The sequence below is a fragment of the Pogonomyrmex barbatus genome, unplaced genomic scaffold (assembly GCF_055798465.1).
Source record: "Pogonomyrmex barbatus isolate J1 unplaced genomic scaffold, ASM5579846v1 scaffold4, whole genome shotgun sequence".
Classification (NCBI taxonomy): Eukaryota; Metazoa; Arthropoda; class Insecta; order Hymenoptera; family Formicidae; genus Pogonomyrmex; species Pogonomyrmex barbatus.
The window spans coordinates 9,976,959-9,993,222 of record NW_028297138.1 but is presented as its reverse complement, the minus strand read 5'-3'; the positions used below and the strand labels follow the sequence as shown (position 1 = coordinate 9,993,222).

General features: G+C 33.5%; 1 protein-coding gene across 5 annotated transcripts; it reads left to right on the top strand.

Annotated features, from left to right (window-relative positions):
• Positions 1–1,037: 1,037 nt before the first annotated feature.
• On the top strand, positions 1,038–15,064 carry chn (zinc finger transcriptional factor charlatan). 5 transcript variants are annotated; one of them, XM_089080845.1, is made up of 9 exons: positions 1,038–1,678; positions 2,809–3,202; positions 5,278–5,501; positions 6,136–6,321; positions 7,293–7,600; positions 8,642–9,210; positions 9,951–10,250; positions 12,007–12,111; positions 12,736–15,064. In XM_089080845.1, the coding sequence occupies exons 3-9, from the start codon at positions 5,414–5,416 to the stop codon at positions 13,514–13,516; spliced, it is 2,337 nt and encodes a 778-aa protein (XP_088936971.1). In that variant the 5' UTR covers positions 1,038–1,678; positions 2,809–3,202; positions 5,278–5,413; the 3' UTR covers positions 13,517–15,064. The 5 variants fall into 5 exon arrangements, with proteins under 5 accessions (XP_088936971.1, XP_025073216.2, XP_025073214.2 ...); XM_025217431.2 differs by lacking the exon at positions 2,809–3,202 and having other exon boundaries at positions 5,283–5,501; XM_025217429.2 differs by lacking the exon at positions 2,809–3,202.
• Positions 15,065–16,264: the final 1,200 nt, after the last annotated feature.

The window sequence follows — 16,264 nt, the reverse complement described above, 5'->3', positions numbered from 1 at the left end:
TTGTGGTGCGAGAGCGGAAATTTCTCTCGCGCTAAAGTACCATCCTCCTCCTTCCGTTCGCGGAGCGGCGTCCGATCGATCACGCGACCGCGGCCAATACCAGACATCATCCCTCCGTCAGTTTTTTCCGCCTCGCGTCTACGTAAGGAAGAGACGGGCGACGCGCGCGAGCGTAAGGGAATGTCTGGAACAGGAGCAAGGGATCAATATGCCGATGTCGGCAGCGGCCCGATGCACTCCACGTTCCTAAATTGTAACTCGGATGCGATGCAGGTGTATCTCCGGTCGCTCCTGTTGAATGATTCGCGCTCGTCCATGCACGGGGCGGCCTCCGGCTGCACGATAACGAAGTGACGGGGCGCTGGAAGTTAATTTCAGACCCGCGTCATGGAACGTTACACATGGTAACGCCGGACAGAATGTAAATGAAGGTTGCCGGAGCAGCGGGAGCCGGGAGCCGCTGGTACAACCTTTCGTACTCTCGGTAGGGAACTCGGCAAGAACCGACCCAGAATCCAAACTGGTTTCTAGAACAGTCGGTTTGGTCGACTGCTTGCTTATCGGCCGAAGCCAGGCTTTTGTTATCAGTACTCTTGCCTTAGATAGATTAGTTCTGCGTTTAACGTACGATATATGGCAGCGGTATCTCCTAAAGAGATATGAAACTATTGCTAATGCTAAAGACATTGTTTTCACATCGATAATGTTAATCTTGATTAAAATACTAACAGAAACATTATGGGAATTTTTTTTATAATTCTGATTATTAGTATTTGTCCTTTTCTATGTAAAAAAAAAAAACAAAAAAAAAACAAAAAAAACAAGAGACTTGATAAAAAAATTATTCTTTAAAAAACCTAACGCGTCTATAAATGAATTCCATACAATGAAACGAGTGTATATTTTTCAACTCAAAGAGTGATCTAAAAGTTTATAAATACTGGAAGACTGCAAGTATCGAGAAAACCTTGCTTTCCAAAATGCTTTTTTTTCTTCCTTTGAGAAAAATATTTTTACCTGGCCTTAAATTAACTGGAAGGTCTTTTCTTGCAAAGAGCTACATAATTTCAAGGCTAAATTAACACAGAAATCTATACACGTGCTAGGAGAGACCTTTGAAATTCTCAGGTTAGACCTTTTTAGAGGTTTTCCAGGAAAAAAGGATTTGAAAGGAATACCTAAACTATTACTCGCAACTTTTCTATCTCTCTCACTAATTCGCCCCTGGAGTTCTCGACTGCGTCGTGAACACGTGTAGAGAGACGGACATACAGGGAGTTTTGGGGGCGGGTATATTTTCTTGTATGGGTATATGCGTGTAAGACGAAGTCTACACACACATGTACAAACGGGTCCATCGTCGCCAGCTGTGTGGTGAGCTGTTGGGTGTATGGTGGGAGGGAGGGGAGTGGAAACAGGCCTGACTGCTCCCCCTAATACTGGAGGATTGAATGGGCGAGGAGGGTGGTATTGGGTTCCCTCACGCCACCACCCACACACCACTGCTCCCAACCCGCTTGAGCCACCCACTTCTGTCCGCCTGCCACCCCGCCTACCCACCCACTCGCCACCCGACTGCCGTCGAGGAAACAACCTGCAACCGAACCAGCATAACGTTTCCTCGAACAACGATTTTCGTGAGCATCTTACACTTGGTCTTCGTCAACGGCACAGGAATGTAAGTAATTTCTAAGACTGAACACTTTTTCGTGTCCATACACAAGGCGTAGTGGGATTTCGCATCGTGTTCTTCACCGCGTTTGTGTGCCTCAAGCATTCGATGTGTTCGGCGTCATCATCGTCTAGCGTCAGTACGAGTACTAGATCTTTATCTGTGTCTTCGCCGACGACGTTCCTCCCGAGACTCGTATACACTGCTTCACTTCTTTTCACGGGTTGCGCGCCAAGAAACGTGTAATCGGGAGAAAGTGCAAAGTGGGACGGCGAGAAATAAGGTGCGAGGAGTAAAAGCAAGTAGAGAGTGAGAATCGAATGTGAGAGCGACTACGAATGGTGACTACGGTCCGCGACGCGCAAACGAAAGCGAGAGGAGAGGCCGCCGTCCCAGCCGACGTATTGTGTGTATCGCGAATAGGCCGCACGCGAATACCCATCGAGACGCGCGGAGCGCGCGGCTATATGTGCGACGTCTCGACGTCCGTGTGTTCGTCGGTGTTTCGCGCGCAGTGAGGCAGACGGAGAGAGGTGCCGGGTGCCCATGTGTGTTCCATGAGCGCGCGTGTGCGCGCGGGGGCGGCCATTCGCGGGTGCTCCGCGAGATCGTGCTACGCGATGCCCGAGCACGGTCGACGGGCCGACGGCGTTTGCCGCGGCCTTTTTCTCGTGCCGTGTTTACGCGTTTGCGGCAACGGGATGAGAACGGCCGCCGATGGCGACGGCTGTTTCGCGCGCCCCACCGGCCGCCATGCGTACAAGCGACGAAGAGCGAAGATCGAGGAAAGAATGAATTTTTCGACTGTACACACGCGACTATTTATGCGTATATGCGATCGTGTTGTTGTTGTACATGTGGATGCGCGGGCGCGAAAAGGAGACCTGTCTGGTCGCCTGATGTCCTTGGTACACCGGCAATAATTTCCGGATGGATTTGAATGGAACACTGTGCGCGTGTCTTCTCTGTCTCTCTCCCTCTCTTATTCTCTCTCTTTCTCTCTCTCTCTCTCTCTCTCTCTTTCTCTCTCGTCATCTATCTGACTCTTTCTTTCTTTCTCGGGGATTGTGTCTTTGCCTTTATTCCGACCGAACGTGTTCCCGCCGCCGTATCATCTCTCCTTCTTCTCCTTTCAGACTTTTCTACTCTTCCCCTTTGCGCTGTAACACGTAGAGGTTCTCAACCAGGCGTAGAAACGAGAAGCTCCGCTAGTTCGGTGTACAACACCCTCTACACTCCACCATCTGTCGTTTCTAGGGGGACATGCCCTCGATCGGTGGCGGAGGGGCATATTGATTTATTCTTCACAGAACCCCTTCCACAGACATGTTCTTTGCTTTCCCCTCCACGTGCACGTATATGGCCGGTCCCAGTATATGCGCACACGCACATACAACACAGGGTTACTGGCAGGGTTGTTCGGTTCCCCTCTCAGTTCCTCGAGTAATCGTGGCGCGCGATCAATACATGGCTCTTTCCTCTTTCCGGATGCTGTCGCTACCCCTGCAGAGTTCAACATTAAATTCACGCGTATGCATTATTTGATTTCAATCGATTAAAAACACGGTATTTATAAAAATAAAAGAGATGATATGAATTATTAAAACGATCAAAATAAATTAATAAATATATACTTATCAATCTAAAATCATGTCAAAAACCTATTTGCGAGGAAATGAAAATTCAATACTTAAAATACATAGAAAAAAAATATATATGTGTATATAGAGTATGTAACATTTTTTTCACACAATTTTTAAATCTTGACAAAATAATAAGAATAATTATTCTGTTAAAAGTAAAAACATAATTTGAAGAAAATTTTATAATAACAGACTTAAACTTAATTGATGAATATCTTCTAAAATTTAGGAAACTTTATAAAAAGCATCTTTATAAAAGCATCTTCTTAGAAAGAAATTGTTTTTATTTATTTAAATACCGATTATAAAATTATAATAATTTGGAGCAATAGAAAAATATGTAATAAAAATTATTTTTATATTATGAGATCAAATTTACAAAAAATACTGATATTATCATAATAAGATAAATTAATGTGATAGAAGACAATTAATTGCATTTAAAATTAACAAAAAAATTAAATATCGTTAAAACTTTTCAAATTTTCCCTACGGCATATTTCTCTATTATTGATCGCAAGAAAAATATGATCCGTTCGAAGCGTAACTCGTTTTATATGTTATTGATTTTAAATTTAATTTTGTTAACTAAGTCGTTAGAAAATTTACTATGAAATTACTTATATTATTTTTCTAAGTCTTTGTGCTACTTCTCGTTTCTTTATTCTTATGCGTCACAAAATTCTGAGCATTTGAATATATGTACTTATTCTTTATTTATGATAGACACACGGAGATGTGTCATAATATATTTAAACGATAAAAATGTTGATAAATAGCTTTTATATTATCATTTTCTTATCATTTAGTATAATTTCCATTTAGTTATCTGATAAAACACCTTTAATATTGATCTACACACAATTGTGTGAAATTGAGAATAATAGAACTTTCCATATATAATAAAAATACTTTTATTAGATATCAATAATTATTTCTATAGCTAATACATATATTCCATTATACAATTTTATATATTAATTATTATAATATTTATTATATTTAAACACTTATTATTTTTAAAATTGTTATAATTTTCTAATTTCTTATAATATCTTAAATAAATATCTTAAATAAAATATTATAATATCTTAAATAAATATCTTAAATAAAAGAGAAATGTCGCTAAATAATTTCTTATTTTCAAATTTGTGGGCATCATGATTTGTGAGAATATCATAAAAACAAAGGAAAATAGTAATCGGTCCTCATTTTCATCAAGTTTATTTCAAATCAATCAACAAATGTTTAAATTTATTATTACTAAAACGATCATTAATCATGAAGATAATAATAAAATAATCTTTATTTACAATTATGTATATAAAATCAAGATCAATTAGTTTCAGTTGAGAAAATAATGAAAAGCGATCAATATGTTCGTGCATTGAAAAGAAAAATAACGTCGCGTTTAGAGAAAATATTGTAGGCAATGGCATTTTTCAACAAAATTTATCAATTTATTACATGCAAAGAAATTTTTCCAAAATAATTAAATAAATTTGCAAAAAAATTATCGCATTGTAAACGAAAATTGTACACGATCAATTTATTATTAAAAATTGATTATTTATTATTAGAATAAAGATTCAAAAGTTAAAAAGATGCTGAGAATTTTTATATTTTACACACACACACACATCATGCTACTTAATATGCTACTTAATATATAATAAAATATAAGAACACAAGATGAATGATATTTTATATATTCTTTATACACAATTTAATACATGCTATAACATTTTAATAATTAAAATTTTATCTTCTTGATTGAATTTATTTAATGAAGTAAAAATTTTCAACATTTATATATATATATATATATATTTTGTATAATAGTATATATGAATATATCATTTGTCTCGTTAGTCTTTTACATTTACATTAAAATATAAAATACATTTTAGTATTAAGCATACCAGAGAGAAAAGCATACTAAATAGAAAGGTCTTTCTCAAGTTTAGATATTTTCGGAAGTCGCTGCTTATACACTCAGGTAGGAAGGTTTCACAAAGGAATAGGGGGAGGTTTCACAAAAGGAAGGGAAAAGGTTTATTGTTCTGCGGAAACTGACTGACCATTAGAAATATTCAAAATGGATGCAAACAGCACTAGACTGGATTATGAAGATATGTTTAGAGAAATAACCAAAAAACTTTATGGGGAGGATCCCGATCACAGAAGTAAGTTAATTTTTTATAAAAGTGTTCTATAATAAATTAACAATAAATATTGTTGTACTTTATTGACATTTAATTATTATTAACAATAGATTGTATTTGTTAATAAAACAATTACATAATATCAAAGAAGATATAATAAAAATATATTAAAAATATATTAAATTTGTTGAAAAATTGTCATGATTTTTAGTAAATATCTTTCTCTCGTAAGCTTTACAGTACATAGAAAAGGCAATCACAGTTAGACGTGCATATGTCATCCATACAATTCATCATTAAAATTATTCGGTTCAAAATTACTTAAATTATTTAAACTATTTAATTATTTGAAGTTAATTATAATTAGTTAGTAATTATAATTAGTAAGTTAATTATAGTTAGTTATATCCCGCAATCAAGAAAATTTTATTTTTCATAAATAATTTGGTTTTGAAATTGTACTTATTTTAATTGTATTGTTTTAATTATATTGTTTTATCTTAATTATGTAATGTTAATTCTTATTTAATAACTAATTAATTGATTGATATGTTTAGGTGTTTAATGAGTGCTTCATTTCATTAAAGCGCGATGAATTTTTTTCGCCATTTTAAACGCGAAGGGTCTAATATGCTTTATCACAATTTTAATGCAGCGTCGAGTGTACAAAATGAGTTTGAAGCATCAGTTTCCTACAAAAATGATGAAGATACTGGAAACGGCACCGACGGCAGTGACGACGGAAACTGGACATATGAGGATGAACCTTATAAAGGAACTGATGGAAGTCGAATCGCGGCTTACCATGCCGGAAAAGCTATATGGCGATGTGACGAATGTGGTACATTTACACGACTTTTGTACATTGAAAATATTCGTGTAATAATCCGATTTCATTTAAATGCACTGGTGTATCTAATAATATTCTATAAACCTTTCTGAAAAATTTTTTTGCGAGGCTAACTTGTTTACAATCTCACGCTTAAAGGTCTAGATCGATAGAGCACACAGAGTATAGTTGAGTAATTTTCTATCCAATAGTGTAAAAAGTTTAACTGACGCAAGATAAAAATAAGTTGATTAGCAGGGGTAGATAGTGAGAAAGGTTCCCCTACTAATTACTGATCGTACCATTTTGAACGACGACGATACATCAGTGTCCTTGCATTTCCTTGATTTATACTGCTGAAGTAAATGACAAAATTAAGTTATTTTAACTAAAATCATAACTATAATCATCCTTAAAACAATGAAAATAAAAATAAGGAATTTATGTTTACACCTATCAAATTAAATAAATTTGACTATAATAAATTGAACTTATAATGATAAAAATATGAAAAATATAACAATACGACATTTCTCAACATAACATATAAAACAAATTTAAGCATCATAGTTTATAATCTTTCGGAGAATGAATTTGATAAATTCAATAGTTGCTAAATTAAAAAGAAGTAAGTAATACTTCAGTTGAAAGCAAAGAGAAATAGTTTAAAAATATAATAAAAAAGTTAAAAAAAAATATAATAAAATAATTAAAAAAATTAAAAGAGAGTTATTCGAAATTTTTTACATAACTGTAATAATGTTTTAATTCGATGCTTTAATAAGAATATTTATAATCTTCTAAATATCATTATTCTATTTTTTTATTACTATTGAAATTTTATTTGCTCGTAAAAATTTTTTTATCTTATTTGGACGAATAGATTGTTATAGAATAACAATAACTTGCAGTTCGAAATTTTTTAATATAATTTATCAAATTTAAAAACTTTTTGGAATTAAATTAATTTTACCCATTTTTAGGTGAAATTATGACTAGTGGACCACGAGAGATCGCCGAGCATTTTATAGAGCATCATCCATCAAGAATTCTAACAGATAGCAGTAGAAACAGGCATCACTCACCGCGCAAAGATTATTTGCAAACAGATTTCAAGGTCGAAGATATGGTCATGTATTTAGAAAGACTCCGTGAACGCGCCGAGAGGGCGGCTCCCCCTTCTCGAAGAACTCAAGAAACACAAACTGTACCTACGGCACCACTACCAGTTACATCGAACTTCCTTATGCAAGATATGTCATCAGCCTCCGTACCGCAGCATTTGCAACAAGTATTGCATTTATATTATATAGAGTACATCCTGTAATTCAATCATTTTGAGATCAACATTATTTTAAATGAGATGGTATATTTTAATTAATGTAGTAAATGTAGTTCAAAACAATTCAACTATGTAGAAATGTTGATCTTAAGAATCAAATATGATTTTTTATGTTTAACAATTTTATGATTGAATTAATTTTTTTATGAACTACATTTTAATGAAAATATGAAAAAAATGTTGATCTCGAAATCTCGTAAAATAATAGGTATTAAAAGATACTGTCTATCATAATACTTGCCCTTTCGAAATGAACAACTTTTCTGTTATTTTTTCGTATCATTGAACGAAGATATTTTAAATGATTGGACTTACAGGAAATAGTCTATATAAGACACTACATTATACGTAAATTATATATCAGAAGAAAATTATTGTTTCAAACATTTTATAATGTTTTCATTTACACTTGTGCAATATACTAACATTTAAAAATTACAAAAAAAAGAAAGAATTTTGTTAATTTAAATTCAAAACATAAAATTCTTATTTCTAAAAAAAAAGTAAAAATTTTTTTAATTTTTCTAACGTTTGAAAAAATTATTAGTAAGAAGATAGTGATTTTCTACTTTTTCATGATCCAAAGTAATAATAAAATAATGTAATTAGTAAATAAAAAAGAGAAACAATAAGAATCGAAACATAAATATTAATGCAAGCAAAATAAATATATAAAATATACAAATCTAATATAATAATCAATTAGTTACAATAAAATGTGGTTCAAATTTTTTAGTAAAAAGTCAAAGAAATAAATTTATAAGCACTATAAGTCGAAAAGTCAACTATTACTAACGAGAGAACAATAGTTATATATCATATTTTATTATTGGAAACACATAATTTTAATATACTATATTTAACAAAACTAAAATAATAAGATACATCTCACAACCTTACCGACCACATACCAACTTTCAATGTACTCATTATAACTATAAGATGTAACATTTATTTAAAATTTATATTAAAACAGCGTAATTTTTGCAGAATGCATCTACGATGTCTACTCCTGTTACGGCGTCCACGAATCCTAAACGTTACGCCTGTGCATTCTGTAATTACGGTACGGACAGACGAGATCTTTTCACGCGACATGAAAACATTCATCGTGAAGAAAAGCCATTTCACTGCTATATGTGTTATAAACCATTTAATCGTGCGGACCACGTGAAAAAACATTTCATGAGGATGCATCGTGATCATCCATATGACGTATCGAGGATACGAAGGCCACCGTCTAGCTCTAAGCCGTTACAACAGGACTCGACAGCAACGCCAGCGACCGTTAATGCAAATAGTCAGCAGCAATCGCAGCAGCAACACATGAGCAATCAATTCGGTTTCGCCAGCAACAAGGGCTATCAGTTACAACCAACTGCTGCCACATCAAGCACTAGTACCAGTATCAGCGGTATTCATCAAGCGATAATCATGCCTTCTCCAGCTATTATACAATCTGATGCAAACAGCTGTAACACAGGCAGACGAGTGCAAAATGGAGGATGTAATAGTAAAAGTCATCTTAAGGGTAGCTCCAAAAACACGCAAGAACGAAGGTATGCTTTATTATTTTCGTTTTGTCGCGTTTCTTCTCCAACTATCATTAATTTATATAATATTTTACTAAAATATTGTAAAGCGCTCTGATTTATTTTTTGAAACAAAGATAATAATACTATATTAGTCTAATAACAAATTTATAAATCCTTAATAAAAAAAATAATTGTATAATTAATTTTATATAAATTATATAATTAACTTTAACATTAAGGGGATGCTGAACTCGTTGCTTCAACATTTTTTTAAAGACTATTAAATGAAATTAAATAAAACTATAAAAATATTATTTATCCAAATTATTTCTAAAAAATGCACTGATGAGCGCGGCGTGCCGCGCGTTTGCCAATTCTGATGCCAATGCCAATGACGAGACAATGTGACTACCCTTTTTTCATTTTTCTACCTTTTCTCATTGCCGAATTCTTCATTATGAATAGAAGGAAGAGGGACAGTCATGATATCACTTACAGTATGAAATCACACATTACCAACATGTTGAAATTGATATAATCACATCGGAGAAAAAGAACAACAATACATTAGATTTCAATTAATATCACCTTTTTAAAAATGAAATATTTAAACGTCGAATTTATGTAAATTTAAAATTATCGTGTTTATACACAAATAAGTATTGGGGCGTTCGACATTTTTCATGCGTTCATTTTTAGATTAGCCGTTATAAATCAAACTTGGCATAATCATATTGTAGCATTAATGCAATCTTGATTTAAAGGTATACCTGTATGTATTGCCCTTGGACCGGAGTCGATAATTGGTGTTTAAAGCGGCATATGAATACCCATACGAAGCCATTCGCATGTAGCTTATGCGAATACAAAGCAGCACGCGCCGAGCGGCTCGCGACACACGTGTTAAAGGTGCACAATAGAAGACAATGTTCCAAATGTCCGTATCTCGGCGACGATGCAGCACAATTGCAAATACATCAGATGTCTCACCGCGGTAGTGGTGGACCATCCACATCAATTGCGCAGCCGGCACCTCCACCGAATAATCGACACCAACCTCTGCAGTAAGACAATTCTTAACTTTATATTTGATCATTATTAATGTCATTAGTATTAAGTAAGATACTTATAAGTCGTGCATGACCAAATAAAAAATATAAAATTCGAACACGTGGCGACCACACTCACGTACGTACATATACATATTCAAATATACATGTATATATGCACTCGGATATTCCAAATTATTTCTAAAGAACGCGCCGACGAGCGCGACGTGTAAGAAGTCAGTTTCGACACTTCGGCTGTGATATCATCCGCGTTTGTCAATTTTTCGTTGCCGAACTACTGCTTATGAATAGCTGTGATATCACCGCTCACGCGTTTGCCAATTCTAAGCCAATGCCATAGACGAGACAATGTGACTACTCTCTTTTCTCATCTTTTCACTGCCGAGTTATTCCTTATGAATAGAAGGGAGGGGGACGATCCTATGAAATTCATCGTCGGAAAAACTGTGCAGTCTATCGTTAACTAGTGAACGGTGAGTGTCTCGAGGAGTGCGTAAAATTTGCAGTAAGGCTTAAGACTACGCCTGAGAGCAGTAGTTCCCCAGGCGTTGCTGTGCCTACATAAATATACCAGGAATGTGCTCAGTACGAATCAGAATTAACACTAGTCCTCAGGCATTGTCGTGCTTACGCGAGAACCAACGTGTTCGGACACAGTGCGATTCAGGGCGAAGGTCCCTAGATATCGTCGCGAATAAAAACGATTTTAACATGATAAAACTGTGCGGGAGTTATCCTTATGAAACTGGATATTTCTCGTTTGACGTTTATAAAACATTGTGAACAATAAACAATAAACATAACAGTCAATAAACTATCGTGATAAAGTATATTGTGATAGCTATAAGGACAAAATCAATTCAACGCGGAAACACAAGTGGGCATTAATATTGTCCTTTCGACAAAACAATTAGTACGGTAAGATTTGATAAAATTTATGATGAAATCTATAGAACAAATTTAAATGAGAAAACAATATTTGTGCCAAATTCTTAATTTTCATATAGAGAGATTTATCTATTTTATAATAATAAATTAAAAGTTTTTTTAAATGTTATAACTGAAATAAAATTACTAGTACTCATACTATGAAACGCCCGAAAAATTTATGAATAGATAAAATATTAAATACGATCATCAAAAAGTCAATTTACGAGATATTGTATATTTATATTTATTTCGGCATATTCTGATAAATTATAAAATATAAACTAATTCATAGACTGTTCATTTTTTTGATAATCATACTTTATTATTTTTATTCACTTCTAAAAACGACATGTTAAATTGATATTCGAATGAAAATTTATTTTTTGACTAAATAATACTTTGTTTGGCTAGATTAAATATTGTTTCAATGAAAAAAAGAGATGCTTTAATATTGTAAAGCGTAAATAAAGAGCGTTATTGTTTTTCAAATAATTTATTAAATAAATATTTTATTTAAAATAAAGCTATTTATTATTTGAACAATCGAACAATAGAATTTGTTGAATTAATAATTGATTTGATTGGACTATTTTAAAAAATAAATTTCTTTGAATAAATAATAATAAAATTTATTAGATCCAAAGAAATCATTCTCTCTGTGTATAGTAAATAGAGATATTTCTATTTTAAATAAATTCTTCGTAAAATTTTGTAAAATAAAGATATTAAAATTTTCAAGACTAATCTTTTCGCAGGAATCCGAAGCATTTCTTCCTCTCGTAAATATAATTTACGCAATTATTTATTATTGAATTTATAGTCCCGTGGGAGGAGGACGACCGCCACCTGGACCACCCGTTTTTCCAGCATCAGCTCCAGCAATTGCACCTGCTACCACTGTGATACCACCAACTACTATACTCGGGTGAGTTTACCGCTGTTGCACGTGATACTCGGCTTCCATTTCTTTATTCAATTAATTGCATGTTGTTGCGTTTCCCATCTTTTTAGTTCTCATTAATTGCAATAAATACCATGATTAAACGTATGTTACGTTCGCTCATCCGACCAATGTTAGCGTGCTTAAGGACGAGTTACGATTTATATACATTAACTTTTTGCCATCGCCTCTGTCCGCTATTGCACGGACGATTTACATCATATTTTTTTGTCACGATTGAATTTAATGCGAAGTCAACATGTATCGATCGTAACCCGTCTGTAATACGATAAGACGATTCGTCATCTCGCGTCACTATCCATTCCTCCTCCTCCTATATTTTATGTTACGTTCTAGCGTCATTTTTTGATATTATTTTTTAGTTCGAGATCTCTTGATCTTGCATATCACCATGTGCACGCTTCGTTTGCTTTCGGTGTCATAGACTGCGCTCGCAATTCGTGCGATGGCGTACGCGTTATTGCTGGATGTCTTTGTTTAGTTATACAATTTTTTTATTTCTCTCACGTTGTGGTACGACGAACACTCGTACTTTGGTAGAAAAATGACGCGAACGTAACTTATGGAACAGTGCCGCGGTGGTTGCAGCCACGAGATGGTAAAGTCCCCTGCAACTGCAGCGACTATGGCATACCCCACGGAGGAGGAGAAGCGGTCGCACCGTCGCATGGGCGTCACCAACGGTGACGATGACGACAACGATGACGATGTCGTCCGACGTAAGGGTAATCGCGAGGCATACAATCGTGATCTCGACATTTGTTGCATCTGCGATTTCAAGAACGATAGGGATAACGATGTTCAAACGTATTTGAACATTCGCAATAGGAATGACGCTACTGATACATTTAATTCTGATTTTATATGCAGCAATCAATCACCACTACAGACAGAAATTAACGATATACTTTTGGAGCCATCATTAACACAGGAATCCGAGAATAAACAAGACGGAAAGGAAAATCAAAGACGAGGTGGAAAACGATCGCGAAAACAAAGCCAACCGAAAAAAATCATATGGCATCGAGATCATCATAAAAATGATTTCATTCTCGCCCTAGGTCTACAAAACGTAAGACGTAGTTGTAAATATAAAATTAAAAAAATGAAAACTGCAAAAAAATGGATACAAAGAACATTCAGGTGTCATTTGTGTCCCAAAAATGCGCCTGCACGAGGAAGAACTCATCGCCCCTATCATAGCAAAGCGTCACTGACACTGCATATGTTATGGCGTCACAAACGAAAATGTTGGACGATTAAAAATAATACATTGAAAATTAATTCTAATAAAGTTGCTTCGACTGTTCCTTCAATAACAGTTGAAGAAACTTTTTTTACTAATACAAATTACAGATATGATAGATAACAGCAAAGCAGACTTCTGTTGTCTATCGTGATGATAAATTATAATTTTTAACTAATTATAAGATTTTAAAATGAATACAAACAAAATTATTTTTATTGCAAATTTAACTAACGAAGTTTGCATTATTCTATTTAACAGACAAAATATAAATTGTTTAGCAACATTTTTATTAATTTTTTTAGTTATCAATTTTCTTCACTGGAACATTGATATCATTCAATTGAATTAGTTTTTATAATGATAAAATATTAGTTCTTATAACAAAAATGTTTTGATCAATCATAAAAATAAATTCTTTATTTATATACAACATAATTCTAACTAAATATAATTTAAAATAATCAAAATGAACGAGATCTGTCTCATTATCAGAAAAATCAGTAAGAAAGGTTGAGTATTTCAAAAGAATATATTTTGAGATATACTTTGAATATACTTTGAAAGAAATTACGTGTGCGCTCTGAGTTCGTATAGATAAATTCAGTAATTTCAATTTAAATTCAGTAATAATTTTTAAAATAAAATACTTACTATTGGAGACAGATATCGTACATATACTTCGAAAGTATGATAATGTAACATACATAAGAATGTGTAAAAAGATTTTTTTCGTAATATAGAATTTTGACAATTTATTAATTAGATAAGATATCCATGTTGATTATCAATGTTATGTAAATGATTGCTTCGATGATGTATATAATTCGATGAATATATATAAAACTTGTACTTTGAAATAGAAATAAGAGAAAGGATAGAAAATTTTTAATAATTAATGTGATAATCTATCTATGTTCCATGGATTGTCAATCCATGTCACATAGATTTGCTTTTACTTATTTATACAGCGTATAAATCGCCTTCTGTACAAAGTCGATTAATAGTCATTTGGATATCTAGAAATTTAATTCTAATGATTAAATGAAATACAATTTCTGAATTCAATGATTGAAATCAGAAATTGTATTTGTATTGAGGACAATTTCATGATTTTTATAAAAGTACTTTAATATAAGACATTCGTACAAAATCATTATCTTATCTATTTAAGTTACAACGTCTATTAAAATCTGGATGGAAATAAAGTTGTCTGACTCTTTAAAAAAATCTCTAAAAATTTTGAATATTAAATATAAGTTATCTAAGCAAATCTCTTGTATATTGTAGGAACAATAAGAGGAATAGTAAAAGTCTAAATTGAGAGACGAAGACGTTGGTAGAGATTGATCTAGCTTATAGAGATGTCGGATTAGCTTTTCTGTGGGTTATTATTATATATGTGGGTTATAATTAGCTGTTTTGTGACGATAATACGAAGAACGAAGCCTTCGTTAATTTTTTTCCGAATGTTTCTTATAATTTCTGAGGGCTCGTCCAGGATTGAGGATGACTTCCTACACGACTTGCGCCGAGTCTAAATTGAGAGACGAAGACGTGGAGGACGTGGTGGAAATTGATCTAGCTCAAGGAGATGTCGGGTTAGCTTTTCTGTGAGTTGTTCTGTGATGATGCGAGTGTGAGAGGTTGAATCCGAAAAAAAAAAAAGAATTGAATTCGAGAGATAGAATATTGAAGCATAGCGTCATTGAGGGGCGGCGAAAGAACGGAATACATTCGGGGACAAATGTGCTTTTTAGAATGGTCGAGTTGGCCGAGGAACATAAAAAGCCGTAAGGTTTAAATAGTTGATAGGATTCGGAGATTGTTATAACATTGAAACTATTGTGGTCGTGCAGATTGAGTGTCATGATTCGAGGTAAAGGATCCCGAGTTCGAATCCTAGTTGCCTTCGTTAATTTTTCTCCGAAAAATTTCTTGTGTTTCTTACAATTTCTGAGGGCTCGTTCAGGATTGAGGAAGCTGTTGTGGTCGTGCAGAATAAAGTCTGTCAAATTTTTGTTATTAATCTGTTGCTTAGCTTCTATGGTTCTGCCGATAAAATCTAAGCTGAATGACAATGTTGATATCAGTCTGCCAACATATTCTGAATCTGCTGACGATGAACCGACATACTGCTAACATTTTGTTTACTAGATAGCTATTTTTAATTAGCATCATACAAATATTATAAGAAAAAAATGATAAGAATAATAATTTACATCTGTTAATATCCTTTTTTGACTCATTTACTAAATAATAATTATTGATATTGGAAACCAAACAGAATCTGACGTAACGACAAATTGGCTAAGAAATCGAGTAGGCTTTTCGTATAAAAGTGTTAGTGGCAGAAATCTGGCAGAGTCCGCTATGGTAATAAGCTGCTGTATCTGCCAGATCTCTGCTATTAATGTTGCTTAGTTTCTACAGGTGAAATCCTGCCGATAAAATCTAAGCTAAATGAGAATGTTGATATCAGTCTGCTAATACGTTCTGATCGAATCTGGTGATGATTTGCCGACATATTGCTAACATTTTACTTACTATATAGTTATCTTCAATTAGCACAATACAGATATTAGAAAAATGAAAGTAATAATATAAAGCATAATTTATATCTGTTAATATTCTTCTTTGATTTATTTAGTAATAATTATTAGTATTGGCTACTGTATTGAAAGAAATTTTTTATCGAATGTTGGTACATAAATAACGATTGAAGCTTTATATGCAATCCAGAAGTTGTCGCCATAGTTCATATATTTGCTCATGTTATTAACAATTTGTAACTAAATAATTTCACTATAATTCTTTTCTTTTTATATTAGAAATATATATACATTTATTCATGCTTGACAAATAATCCTA

What these genes read in the sequence shown, in the direction of transcription:
- chn (XM_025217431.2), top strand. Translation starts at nt 5,414, where the DNA reads ATGGATGCAAACAGCACTAGACTGGATTATGAAGATATGTTTAGAGAA. An exon ending in AATCGACACCAACCTCTGCA is followed by an intron (nt 10,251 to 12,006) that starts GTAAGACAATTC and finishes TTGAATTTATAG; the next exon opens with TCCCGTGGGAGGAGGACGAC. An exon ending in CCACCAACTACTATACTCGG is followed by an intron (nt 12,112 to 12,735) that starts GTGAGTTTACCG and finishes CGGTGGTTGCAG; the next exon opens with CCACGAGATGGTAAAGTCCC.